This window comes from Trematomus bernacchii, unplaced genomic scaffold, assembly GCF_902827165.1.
Source record: "Trematomus bernacchii unplaced genomic scaffold, fTreBer1.1, whole genome shotgun sequence".
NCBI classification, from domain to species: Eukaryota; Metazoa; Chordata; class Actinopteri; order Perciformes; family Nototheniidae; genus Trematomus; species Trematomus bernacchii.
In genome coordinates this window covers 20,535,253-20,555,417 of record NW_022987973.1, presented here as the reverse complement: position 1 = coordinate 20,555,417, position 20,165 = coordinate 20,535,253, and the positions used below count along the sequence as shown (strand labels likewise).

General features: G+C 39.3%; 2 protein-coding genes across 2 annotated transcripts; one reads left to right on the top strand and one right to left on the bottom strand.

Moving 5' to 3' along the window:
- Positions 1–1,864: 1,864 nt before the first annotated feature.
- Positions 1,865–12,248, top strand: LOC117471843 (receptor for retinol uptake stra6-like). The gene is made up of 17 exons (XM_034117082.1): positions 1,865–1,965; positions 2,311–2,377; positions 3,341–3,426; positions 3,516–3,655; positions 3,796–3,962; positions 7,009–7,116; positions 7,661–7,728; positions 8,043–8,122; positions 8,294–8,355; positions 8,460–8,622; positions 8,716–8,791; positions 9,318–9,451; positions 9,710–9,827; positions 9,929–10,030; positions 10,746–10,909; positions 10,999–11,136; positions 11,989–12,248. Exons 1-17 carry the CDS (start codon positions 1,865–1,867, stop codon positions 12,246–12,248), a joined length of 2,034 nt encoding a protein of 677 aa, XP_033972973.1.
- Positions 12,249–13,409: 1,161 nt separating this feature from the next.
- On the bottom strand, positions 13,410–19,844 carry LOC117471248 (immunoglobulin superfamily containing leucine-rich repeat protein 2-like). The gene is made up of 2 exons (XM_034116112.1): positions 19,667–19,844; positions 13,410–17,786 (listed from the first exon to the last, which is right to left on the bottom strand). Exon 2 carries the CDS (start codon positions 17,781–17,783, stop codon positions 15,645–15,647), a length of 2,139 nt encoding a protein of 712 aa, XP_033972003.1. The 5' UTR covers positions 17,784–17,786; positions 19,667–19,844; the 3' UTR covers positions 13,410–15,644.
- Between the last annotated feature and the right edge of the window lie 321 nt (positions 19,845–20,165).

Below are 20,165 nucleotides of genomic sequence, written 5' to 3'. Positions count from 1 at the left end.
AACACATTGAAGACATCAGAGGAGCAGAGCTACATGCATACAAATATTTTCTTTAGTAGTTCAAGTGAAATCTCAACAGACGGCTCTGGGAAAGAGCTTTGCTTGGCTTTTTAAGTGCAACTGCTTAGTATACCTTTAAGAGCCTCCAGCACATGTGTCTGCGTTTCATTGGTTTTTATGTAGCAGCAGCAGTTGAGTGTTTTAGCCTCAGTCAGAAAATCCTGGGATCCGATCAGCTGGCCCTCTGAGGCCTTTGTCATATGAGTGAGCTCACACATCCAGATTAAGACCCTTTCAGCTCTCAAAGGTGATGCATTTTATTTACAGCAAATGATGCTCTGAAAAAGTGTCAAATGGCTGGAAATGTACCTTCAAATAATCTTCATGATGCAAGTGAAGAACAAAATGTCCTGGAATCACTGAATCCATCTTCATGCTCCAGTTTTCAAAGGTTAAAGGTCTGTGTACTTCAGGTGATCAGTCAATCTGCTGCTGTAACTGGCACCTTTAATACATTTCTTTCTTTATATCACAAATAAAACATTAGTTTGGAGTGATTCTAATCTGAAGTCTTACCTCACGTGTCAAACCATCCACATTCTCATTTTGGCCTTTCCTAAGCTCTCTTCACACAAAGGTTGCCCCTGTTTGAATCAGAGATTTTCATCTTATTATAAGATTAGTCTCTCTAGTAACAGGCGGAGCGAGGCAAACAGGCTACAACCACGTTGCATTGCCTAATCTTACCAAGAGTGCTTTATTTCAACATGAAAACAACACACATATAACATTCAAATGTATCAAACATCATTCTTGTGATTGAAGAAATTAATGAAATTAGTTTTTAACTTTTGTTTGGCTCGTTTGGAGTCATCAGCAAAAACAGGAACATGTTCATGTAGGCACAAAAAGAGAGATCAATACTCATGACATTTAGGCATAAACCAAAACGTTCTTAGATTAAATATATTTAAATAAGGCTGCAATTAGCGATATATAATCTGCTGACTGATTTTGTATCTATTAATACATTACATTTTTGGTTTGTAAAACTTAAGAAAAGTGCCATCACAATAACTGAGAGCACAAATGGACACATCTACATTGTATCACAACTAAAAAGTAAATCAATCAACTAAATCCTGACATATGTAAAGCTGAAATAATATGGTGTTTAAGCATGAGCAATAGTTTACTGGCAATTATCCAAATAATTGCCTATTCATTTTGTGTCCATTGACTAATCAAAGCTGCAGAGGTGGGAAGTAACTAAGTACATTAACTTAAGTACAATTTTGAGATACTTGTACTTTCCTTGAGTATTTACACTTTCTGTTACTTTGTACTTCTACTCCACTACAGTTCAGAGGTAAATGGTGTAATTTTACTCCACTACATGTATGTAATACCTTTACTTACTTTACAGATTTGGATAAATTATGTGAAATATAATCAACACTTAAATAAGACTTTAAGTCTTTATTTATTTGTGTTCCCTCAGTAGTAGTACAAAGTGGCATCAATATTTTGAAGTTGAATTATAAAGCCAGGATTATAAAGATTAACTTCCCCATCAAAGAAAAACAAAATCACTTAAAAAAGCACCTTTTAAGTTGATTTCTGAATGTCTATTACAGGCTGTATTATTGAGCCTCTCTCTCCCCTCTCTCTCTCCCCTCACACTCCCCCTGTGCAGCTGTTAATCTGCTGCTGAGCTCTCTGTTGACCTGGAATGTTTCTGGGTGTTTTGTCCAAACTGTCCCGACACGTTTCAGCACCAGCAGGTCGCTGAGCGAGGGCTCCTGGATCCTCTGGATCTTTAATCATCCCGCTGCATCCTGTTGGACTCGACTGAACAGCGGCCATGAATACCAGCAAGGTGGAATTTGAGCCTTTTGAATATTCTTATTATGATTATTCAGACTGGTACTCAAACAACGCAGAGCCAACCCAACCCCCCAAAGAGTGAGTATCAAACCTGAAGATAAAAAAGAGCAGAACTGATGGTGTCAAACGGTTGTTTGGTGATTTTGTGCTGAAAAAAGTGAAATGTCTTGTAATTGGAACATTTTCAGTAATGCAATCATATACATTTAAAGATATAGATTATATGTATATATACCCATCAATTGCAATTACATTGCGAAACAAACTGTGGTACTATTTTGGCAGTAGCAACATTTGGACTTAGACATTTAAGCAATTTAAATGATAATTGTCTCTTGTTTTACAAGTATTTGCATTTTGTGCCATATCCGCAAATAATTCAGCTTTTACTTAATTTCAATGTGTTTTGGTGTTTTTTATCAGAGTTATATTGCCATGTGACCCCACAGCGGAAGACAGGCTCTTCCACATATGCATGCTGTCCATATCTGTAAGTATATTGCACATCTGCTTAGTGTTGGTGTATTAGAGTGCTGGTTCCCAACCTTTTAGTGTTGTGACCCTTTATAGCCAAGTGATGTCAAATAAATAAATGATTGAAGTATGCAATTAAAACAGAGATATCAAAATTGGAAAAGGAAAATGCCCCATCATTTGGCCATAATGTATTTCACAGTTAATCAGAACGTTGTATAGCAACACATTAGCCTCAGACAGCTTACAAAGTGGCTGGCTCTGCTCTGTTAGCACAAACATTAAATAAACCATAAAACAACTCTAGAAAACAAAGAGTTTAGGTTTTGTTCTAAAGTTTTTGCATCCTGCTTCCTTTGATTCAGGCAGACATTTCATTTAATGATGTTTGCCATATTTTCTCCTCAGTCATTTAGAAGTGAGGGCCACTTTACCTTGGTCAGAACATTTCTCATGCTGCACATAGAACGGACATTGACCGATTTCCCTGTTCAGAAAATAATGTGGAATACTGGGTCACTGCAGCAGAAATAACAAGGCATCGTAGTCTGAAGTATCCTCTTTGCAAAATGAGTTTCTGATGTTCTCATGTCTGATTGGTCGCTTTATTACAACTTCCAATTGCATTTTCAAAGCTGCTTTGCTTTGTTATTTCGTGAATTGGATTTAATGAGATACTGTAGCAGGCAAAAGCTATATATTATATAGCACTAATTCAAAAGAAACACAAATAAGTTCACAATATGTACCTAAAGGAGGAAGAGTAAAGTATGACTTAGAGAGGTGGTATTGAGAATTGGACATTTTTTGAAGCCACAAGTCATAGCAGACTTTGGCCAATCAGCTGTTGACTTTCAAGACACAATTCAGCAGTAGCTAATCAAGACAAATGTTTTAAGTGCTTACAACAGGTTAAAGTTAATCACATGTTTTTCTTTAAGCATTATAAAGTCTTAATGTAATGTGTGTGTCCCTGTAGCTGGTGGTCATGTTAATCCTGGCAGCTCTCTCCAGGAAAAACAAATTATGCCAAGGTTTCACAAGAGGATCGTCCTCCATCTTCAGGTGAATTTGGGAGGTCTGGACATAAATAGGACTTTAGACTGCAGGTTTTGTCTACTTTTATGTTAAGGTTCGTGTTTATGATCACACAGTCCTGCCAACTTCCTGGACCAGACTCAGCACAAAGGCCTGGTCATGGCTGTGTTTGGGCTGTTGTTCAGCAAGCTGTCAATGCTGGTGATCGCCCCGGACCCTCTGCCTTTCTCCAAAGATACTCCACAGGAGATTAAAGGTGGACATTTTTATGTTTGACTCAAAGCAACTCAGACTGGACTTTGCTCCGTCTTTTTTGTTTGTTCAATATCGGGTAACCCATGGGAGGCAACACATCAGGGAATAACACATCCTCTTCTTATGCCCCTTGATTTTCAGAGTACATGAAGGTAATTGCCATCTTCTACTACCCCATCCTGTATTATCCTCTGATGGTCTGTTGCACTCTGCAGCACAAAGCAGGTTATGTGTTCGGGACGCTTCTCTCCTTCGGTCATTTCGCGGTCCTCGTATGGCAGAAGTTCGACTGTCCAAAGACTCCAGAGGTGAGACACCAACAACAACATGTTTATTTTTCAACACTGTAGTTTTATATTGACATTTTCATTAATGGTTTAACTGGACCTGTCTGCCATAGACTAACCCCGTGAATTGAAGGGCCTTCGTTACATTGATTTACAAATTGAAACAAAATCCAATATTGCCAGCAGTGCTGCCCCTTGACTTCCATTACCAATAGGACTTATTACAACCAGAGCTGTTTTAGTTAAAGGGCCCATGTCATGGCCATTTCCACTGATCATAATTACATTGTTGAGGTATACTAAAATAGATTTATACTGTGCAATTTTCCAAACTCACATTGGTTTCGCATACAGCATCTCTGTCAAGCATGTGTATTCAGCAGTATTCACTTTCTCCACTAAACGACTCGTTGGAGCTCTTGCCCCCCCCCTCCCTGTGAGCCTAGTGTGCTCCGATTGGTCAGCTCGGCCACTCGTTCTGATTAGTCAACCACCAGAGAGGCTGCGCCCATGTCAGTGCTTTTCCCGGCTGCTCTCAGCGTAACATCAGTCTTATCATGGCGTCGGTACAGCGGTATATTTTATATACATATATATTTTTAACTGTTGTTATAGAAGAGTGTGACGGCCTCAGGGCCTTTGTCTTACGGTGGGGTGGAGCTGAAGAGGGTAATCAGCGCGATCACGGACACCTCCGTAGCCGGTGCTATTAATCCCAGCGGCCCGGAGTCTCTCTCCAAAGCGGCTGCAGAAGGACGAACTGAGCGACCCTCTCCCCTCGACCACCTGTCTCTGCATTTACTACAATAAATGTGCCGTGGTTTTGTAAACTCGTGTATGTCTCCTTGTCTTTCCGTTGTGGCCTACGAGCTACTCTCATAACAAAGAGTAAGTTATTTTTACCCGTTATAAACTACTACTGTTTGATGAGAAATCAAATCATGGTTTGCTATATATGAATTCAGGGAAGAAAGGATAGGCCTACTAAGTATTTCCATTAAACTTTATTTTTAGAAATGTACAAAATGAACATAAATATACATATATACACGGTATATCATCCATTCCTCCTCCTCGCATCTTGCCTGCGCACAGTCGGTGCGGTGCCTTTTAGCACCCTCAGTAGTAGTAGAATCCCTTCCCCGTCATGGATTGTCCGCCAGGATCTGGCTGGACGAAATCAAATGCAAATCACAAAATATTAGAGAAACTTAGTTGTTTTAGATTCGTTAGTAGTAGTTGTGTAATGAACAGCTTGCCTGCTAATATGCTAACCTAGCTTTGTTTACCTTGGTAGCTAACACGATATGAATGTTAGCTTGGAGGAAAGGCAACTATAATGCAGTGTAATAAAACTACTATGAACAAAAGCTAGTGGTTCATATTAGGCTAGCAATAACGTGTTTATAATTGCAATCGTATACGGGTATTCTGCTACGTTCGGTCATACAATGTAACTTGCATGAATACATTGTTTTGCGCTAGCATACAGCTAGCCTCGTTAGCTACATGCAGTATATGTACGGTCACAATGTACGGTAAATCACAGTACAGTATACTGTATGAGTATTCCGTGTGTGTGACTGCAGACATTCTCCTGCCATGACAAACATGTAAGGCCATCTGCTGACATTGTAGTTGATATATTTAAACGCTAGCAACGTAGCATCACAAAAATGTTTTTCTGACCGAAACTAGCTCTAGCTCCGTGTGTTAGATCGCTACGCCAGCTATAATGTAATTACGTTTCGCGACTGACCGGCAAATCACCCGGAGTATACTGTCAATAGGTATTTTGTGTGTGAATGCAGACATTCTCCTGCTATGAGATACATGTATGCAAGGCCATCTGCTGATATTAGAGTTGATATATGGAAACTCTAGCAACTTAGTTAGCACTGTGTCAATGGCTTAGCAGTCCAACACAGTTTACACATTTAAACAGTCTTGTTTGATAAATACACAAATAACAATGCAAACTTACAGGTTGTATACCCAGATCTTCCCCTGCTCCAAACGGTCCAAACAAGCTGTGCATATCCGGCCTCAAACTGGGCAATGTTTTGGAAGCTTTCGTCTGTGAAATGCCGGTTCTTCGAACCTCTGGAGGAGGAACACGACGCTGCTGGTGTGGCCATAGCTCTTCGGGATTGGTCCATTTCGTTCCGGGTACCGCATGACATCAGGCGGTACCCGGAACTAAATGGAAGACTCAAATGGGCAGTGACGTATCTCCAACGAGGCGTTTTGGGGAGGTATTTTCTGTGTTAGAGTTTTACTCGCTACAGGGTGTACTTTGAGGGTTTTGACTCTGCACACCGTTTACATGCATAAAAACCTTCATAACACACAAGGGGACGGGTAATAACCGGAAAAGCATGACATGGGAGCTTTAAAGCTAAACCTCTGATGTTTGCAACTTTACATCGCCTCACGGTTTATAAGATCATTGAACCTCTAGTTCACATCAAATTATACACAATTAAACAAACTAAAGCTGTTTTTTAATTGCATTAGCTTGTTTTTTTGGGCCACTTGGGTGCAGCAGTCTAAGCTTTAAATGTTATGGTATGGTATGGTATATTACCGTAAATGATGTTATGTTATAGTAAACTTAGCCAACAGTAACCTTTTTACACACCGCACAAACACAAAGCAATCTACTTAGACCCATATTACAATCCACCTTTGCTCTACTTTTAGCTCTTTTATTTTGGTCTCCCAAATCCCCCAAAAAATAAATCTAGACTCAGTTTGTTCTGTTTGCTGATCGGTGTTGTTTGAATGGAAATAGCTACCTCTAACAGCAGAAAACAACTTTAATAAGAGCTTGGAGACTACAATAAAACAGTAAAGTTGCAGTTTGTTAACCGACACTAAAACACAACGAGTCTGGTGATATGTATTTGTGGTGACAGAGCTACAGGCAGAATGACTTTCATGTTTCACATTTTAAATACTGTTCATATCAAAATATGGATTCGCCTACTGCAGATTTAATCTTTCTGTACAATAATTTAAAGAACAGATTGCCTTGAACAACCTCTCTTTATTTCCCTCCTCACAGATCTATACATACTATGCTTTGCTTGCAAGTCTTCCCCAGTTGGCCTGCTTCGCATATATCTGTGTCCAGTTTGTTTTGCTCTTCGTCAAAGGACCAAAGACTGACGAGGTGAGAAAAACATCTGACAATACAAAAATAGTATTTGTCCTTTATGTAAACATTCAACATTTGTCTGTATATATGTCCTATATGTGAACATGCCAACATGTAAACTAATCTCAGGCTCATGGTCAAACTGAGGAAAAAACCTGAATTCCAACAATGTAAAACATAACCATGATTACTGTAAGCAGCTTGAGTGGAACAGTGTGGGTTTAAATCAGCTTCCTTGAGCAGATTATGACGAGGGCTGTGATATTTTCTCCCTTTCAAACTAAAAATACAACAGAGTTTTTGTTTAACAGTGGCTTTAATCTGTCTGCGGTTTATTTCTAATGATTTTAAAGGGGAATTCTTGTAGCCTGGAAAAGATCTGGAAAACCAGCCCTTTCAGTCACTTATCATTTTGGCAATTAGTTTTTTATTCTTGTTAAAAACCAATTGTTAAAGCTTATACACTAAGCTGGTCTTCTTTTATAATGTTTACAACAAAGGAATACAGTGTTTTTATCTTCAAATTGTGATCATTTGATTACAACGTGTTTGTTCACAGGACCTTGACAGCAGCTATTACACCGACTATGTGAAATCCCTTCTAAAAAAAAAGTCCTCAAATGCCAGGTAAATGGAGATAAAGCAGACATCAATAATAATATAAGAATATAACATTTAAAGTACCTTTATTACACATTGAGAATGGTTAACCACGTAACTTGATTTTGGTTGTATAAACAGATTTCTTTCTTGTAAATACTGAGTTTTTTCTAGCAGAGTTACAACTCAAACCAATATCCAAGTGGTTTTCTCGTATGACTTTATTCTCGGGAAATATGTGTTTCTTCCGGGAATCCCTCCCCCCCGGCGCCCTAATTGTTTGACGCACAATGTCCTTAATGCTCCATCGTAAACATAAGGTACATTGTGTCCTGTTGTAGCTCTTCATCTGCGGACAAACCAACACTGGCAGAGAGAATACTGAAGGTGCCAAAGAGTTATATTTATATGCCAGAAAAAGGTGAGTAAACCCTTACATAATGAGCTTCTGTTTGTCATATTAACCATTTTCTAATTAAGTCATACTCTGTTGTAAGTTGACACCATCATTTAAAGTTTTTTCCTATAATGATTCTAAAATGTCTGTGACTGAAATAAGCTCAACTGTGACAAAAGTGTTTTTGTCTTTCAGTTTTTAGATTTCCACTACAACTGGCCGTATCAGCATTTGTTGCCCTTGTGGCAATATATCATGTACGTTTTCAATAAGCCATCATCATGACCTTGTATTTCAAACATAATAAAGCTTTGCTGGAGCATGAATTAATAGTGTGTAAGGGAATGTGTTTATCTTTCAGGTTGCATTGTTGTTGGTGGTCTTGGTGGTCCCCGTCCTCCACATTGTCCGTGCTGGTATTGATGAAAACATTGCCTTTCTGTTACTTGGGTTTGGGATTGTTCTGTCAGACGACAGGATGGAGGTCGTCCAAATTGTAACATTTTATACTTGGTTACTTGAAGGTATGTGGTGCTGCTTTTTTTTCTTTCTGGGAGTGTATTGTTATAAAAATACGCGACTGATTTCTTTTTCTTTTCCACCATGCTGTTTTTCAGTGTGCTACCTCTGTGCAATGACCCTCTCTTGTCTGGTCAGTCTGGTCATGCTCATGAGGTCCATGATACTTCACAGGTACGTGCACTAAAACCTTGGGGTTCATCCATTGCCTATCAACCCGGTCAGAGGCAGGACCATAGTTTGAGCTGCTTGGTAAATGAACCAACATTCATATTTTAGAGCAGTCGGTTAATTCACTTGCCACTTGGGGGCAGTTCAACAAACCCACTAATGGTAAAATGGATATTCAATTTATAAAGTTGAAATTAAGCTTTTATCTGTCAACCCTTTAAACTATAAAATGAGGTTTGTATATTACAAACAAAAACAAAACGCAACAAAACGCAACAAAACTACAAATAATGTTTTGAATAGAAAAATATGGCTTGGTGTAAAATAAGTGCATGTATTATGTTATAAAGTTAGATATGTAAAAAAAAGGCAGAATATAGACAGCGGTTTCATGGGTATTTAAAATAGCCCTGTATTTGTTTGACCCATACATCGATACATCCATCCATACCCCAAACATTACAATTGAGATTAGATTCTCATGCCTTCTGGTCTGGACCTAATTTATCACTTGCTTTCCATTTTTCAGGTCAAATCTGAAAGGATTGTATAAGGGAGACGTTTACAGCATTTATAACAGCCAGAAGACCATCCGTCCTTCTAAACCTGGCATTGTCTGCTGGATGGGTTTGACAGGATACCAGGCTGCGATCGTCTGCCTCGGTAAAGCTCAAAAACACATTAACATCTTCACTGATTTTCACCTTATTGAAGGACAATGCTGGATGCCGTGCTTCCTCAAACACTCACTAGAGCACCAAATCTGGATTCATCCATATTTACTCAACATATATGTAATATGATTTAAAAACATGGTTATAAATTGGATGATTTGCAAAGACCGTCTTTGGTCTTTAATGCTTTGAAAATTAATTTTGGATACTTTTCTTATAATGGCCTGTTTCTGTGTTTTATTGACAGGTATGGTGATTCAGACTGTAGTGTTTTTCATCTGCTTCTTGTTCCTGGTGTTTTTGATCATTATCCCTGTTTTTCACGGTCGTAATATCATCGCTTTCGAAATCGCTGGAAAGTCATGGTGAGTCGGCAACGTTTCATTTAGCGCTATTTGAATGTTATCATTAATGATCAAAACACTTATTACCTTTAACTTCTATATTTTCATTTGTTCTGTCTCAGGCCGGGTTGGGTCACACTGATCTTGGTTACAGTGCTTCAACATGTGACTGCGAAGTTTGCGTTCATCAAAAAAGATGCTGGTACGAGAGACTTGAACAACAGGTATGTGAAGCTTCTTGATGAAGTATGTTGATTAGGCAATTGACAGGTAACTTTGGTATTTTTGGGCTACCACTGTCAATGTTGATTCAATAAAGTGCCACTGAAAGGATCAGATTGATAAAAATAAGTGTTTGAGATTATCATGGCTAGGACCATTACTGTACCTTTCACTAGAACCAGTCTGATTGTTAGAGTTTCTAATCAAAGCCTCTAGGAAGTGCGCTGGACATGTAAGTAGTGTTTTCCGTGTCAGTCTGGGACTTTATTGGGCCCTACCCTAATTCAAACTGAAAGTTTTAAAATGTGCTAAAAGCCAAACCTATTTTCCCTCTCCATTCATTTGACTGAGCCAAGTCTGGCTGTGACGGAGTGGATATGTGGCGAGGCTTAAGAAAAACGCAAGAACGCATGCTCTACGGGCCCAATAATCTAGATGATCCGGGGATTTTGGTTCTCTTGAGTCATGCCATTTTGGCTTTATGCACCACTGAGCAACTTTCAAAGGAATGAATGGGAACACAACTCCAACACTTTATCCAGTTCTCTTCATACATCCATGTTCTAACCAAGTCTAATTCAAGGATAAGTCTTATACTGTTATACTGGAATCTTGCGTCGCATCCACATTGTTGAAATAGTGTTCCCCTTTACCTGTATAAAGAAAATAAAGGCAACCATCTTTATGATTTCTGAATTTGCTTGGGGGTATTTGCAGAGAGAGTTTGTTCCTCTTGACTTATCTGCTGTTCCTGATCAACATCATGATGGGACTGGTAGCTGCAATTTGGAGAATGGTGATAACAGCTTTGTACAACATCATCCATCTTGGTCGTATTGACATCAGTCTTCTTCACCGAACTGCAGAGTCCTACGACCCAGGTATCATCTTTGATTGTTTTTTATCAGTTTGGGAGATTTGAAAATGTAAAATTTTTAAGCCACATTCTGTAAACTTTGATGCATTCCAGCCTACCGATACTACGCCCACTTCCTGAAGGTGGAGGTCAGCCAGTCACACCCGGTGATGAAGGCTTTCTGTGGCCTGCTGGTGGACATGATGGTGGAGGGAGGCAGAGCTGGACAGAAAATAAGAGACGCAGAGGAAGGTAGAGACCTTGAAAAAACACATACATATATAATACATATCCTCTCCACCAACATTCTCCCCTTTGTTACTTTAAGTCTTCAATTCATCTTTTCATACTCAGGCATGTAATCTATACTCCTGAAAAAGGACAAAGATCCGCTAAACCTGTGTTCTAGATTTAGATGCAGAATTGCTAGCCAAGATTTTAGATATACACCTAGACAGGGATTAGGGTTAGGTTCAGTGCTTCAACCCATAACATTTTGGGATCAAAGAAGGTTTTATAAAAATAGACATTGTCATTCTTCAACCTTCATATCATGTTATCCCAGCATTCCTGTATAAAATCCTCAAGTACTTATATTCGTTGACGAATCGAAAGCTTTCGACCGGGTTGAGTAGGACTTTTACTTTCTGACCGTGTCAAGATTTTGGATTAGACCCAAATGTCATATTTTAGATGAAATTACTTTATGCATCAATGTGATTATGTTCCTTTAGGTACCACCAGACAAGGATGTCTTCTCTGTCCACTCCTTTTCAAAGTGTTGTCATGCTGTCATTACAATTTCTTCCTTTCTTTAGTAGGGAGAAGGAACATAAAGTGTCATTATATGCTGATGATTTAGTATTGTACATTTCCAACCTTTCAGGTTTAATTCCCGATATTAGGTCTGTTTAAGAAAGTTGAATCTCCCATGGTTTCCCAGGCGCCTCCTAAAACTGTTTTTTGAACATGAAAAACAATATGATAAGATTTGTAAGATTTTCAAAACATACAAACAGCTGTACAGAAACATGCATTATATTCACTCGTTCCATAGTCCGGTGTCTCGTTCTGCCCTGACAGCCTGCTCCTCCATGCTTTCAGGGATTCAGGTGAACACGCCAAACAAGGCTACAAGCCGTCGGAGGATTCAATGTCGCTGGCAACTGGTGTACACGCTGGTCAACAACCCATCCCTGCTGGGCTCCAGGAAGCACTTCCAGACACTGCAGACCTCCGAAAGCACCCTGAACGGGACCCCCAACCGCAGCTCCAGTAAAGGCAGCAGGAAAGAGGCCGCTACGCCTGCCGCCGAGCCAGTCCAGTCCACTGAGGCACCAACAAACCAAGATAAAACTGAATGAAGTACCTTTATCTGCTTAGTGTGGTCCGCAGTATACTGCAGGCAACATTTAATTTGGAAAGTATGCCGCTCAATAAAGATATATGTCATGAAGGGCCCCAAATAAAATAGTTTGGCGTGTAAATAGAGAAATTGAGACTAACAAGGTCACCAATTCCCAAAAACATTGAAAATAATGTGAATGACAAAATGACTATACTGTATTGTGATCTGCTTGTACAGTACTGTTGAGGACTTTAAGTAATGAATTATTGACATGCACAATGTTCAGGGCTGATACTAGGCAGGGAGTAAATGAGTACACTTTGGCTCAGGTTATGTCGTCATGTACTGGTTCTAAAAGTGTACTCAGTGCATACTTAATATTAATTCAGCTTATAAATCCCCATGTAAATGTACCCCTTGCGGGAAATATAAAGGATTTATGATTCTGATTCTGAATGCTACACACTCGCCCTTTAAAGCAAAGTAAATAAAGTAATTTACTAAGTAATAAACTGCAAACATGTCATTTGAGAACGATACAATTCTAATTGAACCTTTGCGTCATATGCTACTTAATGACTGTTCAATGTAATATCTTATTATTATTTGTTAGAAGTTTGTCTGCGAAACAATTTCTACTACATAAGCATCATTATAATGGGATGAAAAATTACAGGTTTTGAGGTTAAACACATTGCATTTTTCAAATAGACTGATTATACTTTTCTGTTACATTTACTACATTCTATTTTAATGCATACTGTAAATGCAAATGGTCTTTAAACTCCTTGGGCTGTGCCATAAAGTACAGTGTTTTTGTTGAATGTGTGACTTCATATTTATTCCATTTTAAAGTAAAAATGATGTGTACATTCATCGACATGTATTGCTTTATTATTTCATCGTTTGAAGGTTTTTTTTTTGTTGTCGTCAGTAATCAGTGTAATAAATGATATATTTACTAGTGGTTTAGCGTTTACCCAGCCCTCTTGTTGTCATCCCACTATTTTTCAATTAATTGGTTTATTACTTGACTTATTTACAATGTATTATCAAATCCAAAAAGACAAATGGATTGATTGAACTTCATTCAAAGCATATATCATACAATGATTATTTTAAATCTTTTTTTTTTAAGGTTCTGAGGGAAAAAGAGAGACTGAGAATTGAGCAACCATTCAGTATTCCTTTGTCAAAACTTTATTGAGGCACAGTTAGTGGAGAGTTAGCGAGGATATTTCAACACTTTGGTAAATCCTACTACTACCTTTATTACAGGGGTATAAAACAAATAAAGACAAATACAGAAGTTACTCTTTATGTCAAGAATATTTACCCAAGACGCAGCATACAGGACAACAGACAGCATGCAGGTCTCCTAACACAATACTCTTGGAAATACAACAGGATGGACACATGACCCAGGTACAACAAGGCAATAACTTCACAGAGGCGCTCATAAGTGCCCGTACTGTTACACACTGCAGTACATGTGGTGGATAATACTGAGCTGTCCACATTTACCAGCAACATAGAGAGCTTTTTTCAAACACCAAGTTTTATTCAACATGAAAACCGTTCTTTCTTCATAGAAATTGCTCACAGTACAACTGAAAAGCTCATAGCTCTGGGACACATTGTGTTTCTCTTTGAAACAACACAGTTTTTCTAAACGTTTTAAACTCTCATGAGATGACTAAAGCTGGTGAAGGGAGTTATTTTTGGCATTATTGGACAAATAATTCATAACAAGCTTTTAGCACGTTTAAATCCATGTTGTACCTCAACAAAAACATATACTCGTTAATAGTTTAATATGATGCTAACCATTGCCGTTAATGGCTGTATCGAAGGAGTAGATCACAGAAGGCTAAACTATAAGTACATTTTCTCCAGATCTCTGAAACTCTTCTCCTTTATCGTCACTCTCTTTGTGATCAGTTTGTGTTTCATTTTGGTTTGTTTTGCAGTGCAGGCAATTGTTGCCAATACTGGCATAGCAACTTTTGCCCTTCTTTCTGGCCTTTCCCGAAGCTATGTGAACGGATAGCTATTTGAAATGACCTTTGATTAGCCCAAGTCTTTTGTCATGGGCTAGATAAAGCCTGAACACAGGACAATGAGTTTTCCTTGTTGGCCTATCTGAGTTACATTATGCTGAAAGCTTATGATAGAATATGTATCCAATGAAGCCAAAATAAATCATCTCCAAACTACTGCACAGAGTATTGGTATATTTTAGTTACAGTTAGCACATTTACTACTGCCTGAATCTAGTTGATTTCAGTTTGCAATGCGTTATATTTGTGACACAAGCTTTGTTACATTTTTACACTCTGAAGAAAGTCCTCATCCTGGTGCCATGTTGGCAGCAATCAGAGGTTTTTCGTTTATAATGATACATTTGTAAGATTGTTTTCAGGCCAAAGAAAAACTTTTCAGGGTTTTTGTCTGAAAAGAACATTTTGGAAATTCATTTAAAACAAATAAACAATAAAGCCTTTATGTTCACTTCTACAAATGTTTATTATTACATGACTGTTTAAAACTCTATTCTGATTGGTCAATTGTGGCATTTTACAGTATGTTATTTCTTAATTGCAGGCCGCTGCTATAAATAACAGATAGTCATGGACGCAGTTCTGATCTCGTAGACTAGAATAGACTATTTATTTAAGAAAATCAATAAACATTTTAAACTCTATAAAATCATTTAAAATAACTAAATTGCGTAAAGAGAGTGGTTTCTTAAGTGTGGAGCAATGTATTCAGCAGGATAATGTACAGTGAGATGGTAATTATTGCAAAAATGAATAAATAATGTGTTATTCCATACTTGGAGCTTGGAGGTTATATTTTCCAGTTGTTCTATTATCAAGTGGAAATCCAAACAGATTATACAGATATTTGGTATAGGTGGACTAAAAGATAGTTGTACTAAAAGATTCAGGTTTTCTTACTATTGTAATTCCTTAAACACACAACATATCTTGTTCATGCCTCCGATGATTGTCTATCACTATTTGTATTTTGGCAAAGATCTGGATCCAGACACACTTTATGGAAAATGAAATAGGTTGCCTATTTTGAAAGAATAGGACAACAAGACGTGATATTTCCAGCTACAAAAAATATGGGCCAGTATGTAGTTCAGCTTTTACTCAAATGTTTGTCTGGAAAACATCCCCGGACAAGATAAAGTCAAATAAGATAATCCTTTATTAGATAGAGCCTTGAATCTGGAAGCCTCTGTAGTGACTAATTGATGCAGCTCTGCAAGTAAAACAAGTCTTTTCAGACAATATGTCTTTGCTGCCTTTGCAAGGCTAAAGCTAACTAAAACCTTTGGCACAAACTAATAATAAAAATTCTTTTTACCCAAAGGCAAAATAATTCAATAACATAATAACAATTACTGGTTTGGATAAGCGTAGTTGCTTGTAATATTTACTGCTTCAGCTCCCAAAGGTAACCTATCACTAAACTCAGACCCGACCTCACAGTTGTCTAAGTTCCCCCTGCACTGAGACAGAGAAAAGGACTCAGTCATCACACTTTCTTCTGTATCCGCCTCTTTGTCCCCGTCTCCGCTCTCTGTCTCCCCCTCCTCCTCGTCCAGCTGGCTTCCATTAATCTTCCTCCGGGACTCGGTGTGAGGTGCCCTGAAGTTAGGGGCGAGGTTCCTCTCCATGTGGTACTGATCTTTGGCCTTCAGGATCAGCTTGTAGGTCTTGCTGCGGTATTTGTACACCAGGTGGAAGCACGTTGCACCGAGTAGAGGCACGGTGGACACGGTCAGGAGGCAGATGCTGACGGAGATGATGATGAGCAGGTTAGGCACCCTCCTCCTGGTGCTGAACAGAACCTGGACCTCACAGTCCTCCCCTCTGTACGTCAGACACAGGGAGTAGTTGGTGTCGGGACGTAAACCACTGAACATATATGTGTTGACGCCATCTTTGATTCTTGACCACTGCACGGCCGAATGTCTGAGATCAGCAGCAACGCACAGATACAAGCCATTTGAGTTTTTACCGACAGCAGAAAGGCCGTGATGCTTTTCACTGTCATTGTGGAAGCTCTCATTAGACGTTGCGGCAGTTTTTGGGGCTTGGTTGATGCCACTGTCTCTCGGTATGAGAAGAGGATTGAGTCGCACTGTTGCCTCTGTTTCTGACACTCCTAATGCAATGACTCCAAAGTCAAATGTGTACTGCTTGATATCTTCCACGCTCTCATTAAAGACATGACTAGAAATGTATCTCGTGTTAGCAGTCAAGCCACATTTACTAGCATGTGATGGGGATGTTGTTGACTCCTCAGAAGACTTGATCTCCACAGTGGGCGGGAAAGTAGGTACTACTTTAATGAAGTCTTTTCTCTTGATATCAAAGTGACGCACAGAATCTAAAAACAATGGTTTGCCTGTTGTTTGGCGTATAGATGGGTGCGTTTTAGTAAAAACAGGCGTTGTGGAAATTGGTTTTCTTGGTGTTGGTTTAGGTAAAGCCACCACGTCCACTGACACCGAAACCTCGCTTCTTCCAAACTCATTTGTGGCCGAGCAGCTGTAGTTGCCACCATCTTCTTTCCGGATTTGTGAAATGATAAGAGTGCCATTGTTAAAGACTTTGAAAGGATTATAGGACAGCATGGAGTCCTCTTTCGATTCTGCTGAGTCATCCTCAGTGAAGGACAACACCAGCTCTTGCCTCTGGCTTTTGCTTTGGATATTCCACATGACCAGAGGTTTTGGATTTCCTACGAATTCACAAGTCAAGACCAACACACCGCCCTCGTGGAAAGTCTTGTTGTGAACATTTGGCTTGATTTGTATTGTCACATTCGGGCTTGTGCACTTTGACTCAGGCAACTTTCCAATCACTTCTCCTCTAAGTTTGGGTGGAGTAGCACAAGTGATTAAATTCTGCTCTGGGACCGTGATCATGGTCTTTGAAATCCAGTCTCTGAGCCAGTCGAGGGAGCAGGTGCATGCAAAAGGATTTTTATAAACCTGCAAGTGGGACAAAGACACCAAACCGTCAAACGTCCCATCAATTATCGTAATGAAATTGTTATTGTTGAGTCGGAGTGACCTCAGGTCTTTGAGGTTGTAGAAGGCGTCCCTCGGCAGGTGGACCATCTCGTTGTGGTTCATCTTCAGCAGCTGCAGGCCTGTGAGGTTCTGCAGATCCTCCCAAGGGAAGTCTACGATTCTATTGTGGCCGATGTCAAAGTTACGCAGATGAACCAAAGGCGTGAGAGACCCTTCTTCGATTGTGACGATCTCATTGTGGGCCATCCACAGCGACGTCACGCGAGTGACATTGTCAAAGCTCCCCAACGGTATCACACTGATCTTGTTAGCGGACAGACTCACAGTCGTCACATTAGCAGGCAAACCGTCCGGTACCTCAGCTAAGTCTTTGTAGGAGCATTCAGCAAAGTGGCGGCCATATTTATCTGCGCAGGAACAGAGCGCAGGGCATCCGAGTCCAGTGGGAAAGACTGTGGCCATCCACAAAGTGAAGAGGATACCTGCGGCAGCCATTTTCTGTAAAAGAAAAGCGTCACAGACCATGTTTCGATCATTGGATGAATGATTTAGCATATATAATGCAGCATGATTAAAGATAATATGTTTAGGAACTTAAAAGAAACAGGTTTTGGCATTAAGAAATTAAGCACAGAAACAAAGACTAGCTCTACTTCAGCCCTTGGAAATGACAGAGCAGAAAATGGAGCCTGACAGGTTTTCATTTTCAGTGGCAGATTCCTACATCATTTAGAGAATCTCCAATTTAGCTCTTAAACAGACTGAAAGCTGTGTAAATGATAATAACTATACAAAACAGCTGATTCACAGTGATGGAGCCTCATTCAAGATAGTGAACAAAATAAAGGGAACACAAGACGTTTTAAAAGCTCACCCGCTAACAAGGTCATGGTCTACTTTTTAGGATTATTTTACTGGCAAACTGAATAGAAATAAAGACAAATTAAAGGAACATCTTCATGTTTACAGTGTTTCTCTCTTCTGGTCAGGTCTAGTCATGAAGAACATAATGTTGCTCTTTCATTTGAAGGGGTGTTGTACCATTTAGTTCTGATATAATGAAAAAGCTTTTAAGATGCGTCATTTTCATAGGCTGAAAACTTGCTCTAACTGGAATTGTGAGCTCACTGATTTTGATTTCTTAATGAAGATGAATTCTTATTTTCAGTGCCGCCTTAGCTCCTTAGTGGTAAAAACAAAAAATGCAAATAAGACAAGACTTTACTGTAGGTTGTTTTCTTCACCACTGCCTCTGATATTGATGCCTCCACCATTTACATAAACTCTTACCTACCTGTGCATTATCCAGAGTAACAAGAAAGAGATTGACTGTAAACTATTTTTTAATGATTCAATTATGCAAGATAAATCTCTGTCTCTGATATCCAAATACCTGGATACAAATAAAAACCCCTATCTGGATGGCCAGAGATAAGAATCAACAGTTTTTGTCAGATACATATTTTGTAAACTGACCTGTTTAGTGGCGGACAGAGACAGAAGAGCTAGTTTTGTCAATATAATGAGTGCAGAAACCCTACGGATGCACAAATCTGGAGCACCTCAAGAGCTCACATGATTAGCTCTGTGCCTGTTTGATGACTTGGAGTTGCTAGACATTTCAAGATCCTTATTATTCTTATCAGTTTGCATCTATCCACCTTACAGTATCATCCTGATTTTCCATATTGTACCTTTCCTATTTTCGTCTTTCCTTACAGAGAGTCAGGATAGAAAGTGTTTTCAAATGTTCTGAAGCCCTTTGAAATGAATTTGGGCCACAAAAAATAGCCTGACACATCTTTAAAAGCTCATCCCTCTCATGATAATATGACAGATTATGTATTTAATTGGTATTCTCTCCCTGGTGACAAAACAGCTACTGTAAATTAACATGTATGTAAGTCTGACAGAGGAAAACACCCACCTCATACCTTGTGGTTTCTAGGAAAACAGAAAAAAGCAATCAAACCGCTCAACCCAAAACAGATTGAGATGTTGGCTCTGAATCTTAAAACAACCTCTCGTCGATAAACTAATATAACTGCCTCTAATTCACAGAGGGAGCATTCAAGCTGTATGCTGTGTTGCCAGTTCTGCATCTGGTTTCTCCCTACGCAGCAGCCTCCGGTGTTCTGTCCTTGGTGCTGAAAGCCAGCCGCATGTCTGCTCTGTTTGTTTACAGCTGTCTACTGCGTGGCATGCAAACCTTTACCATTATCTGCTTTACTCTATCTGTAAAATAACACACCATAACTGTCAATGTAATCTGACGCCGCAGGATCGAAAGTTCATCCCCGATAAAGACCTGACGTGAATAATTGATGCGGGGAGAATAGAGGATGCAATAGGAGCATACAACTGAGTGACATGCTTACCTGCGTTAGTGTTTTTGTTTATCTCTGCAGAAAAATCCGAACACGTCAGCCGGTGTGTGCAGTCAGAGCAGGATACATGCTGGATTCAAGTGTGAATGTGAAGCGGAGTCCATCTGCCAGTCTGCGTCTACATGGTGGAAACGTGTGGTATCATCTGCCTGTGCATCTGTCATTCTGAGTTATCCCCCCCGTCTCCTCCCCTCCTCATAGCTCTGGACAGAACAGCATCGACGCTTCCAAAAATATTTTAAAGGGGAAACGACTTTAAACAGGGTTGCCAACTTTGGGTACCTGGCCGGAGTGAGATTTTGATATCAAGGGTTTAATATGCGTACTAAATGACTGCTATCGTGTCAGTAGCGGGACCTTAGCATATATATAGGATATATATACAATATATACAAGGGCACAAAGTTTCATTCACTAATGAAAGTCAATCACATGTTTGTTTCCACTGTTTTATTGTGTGCATAGGCCTGTCGCGATAAGCAATTAATTG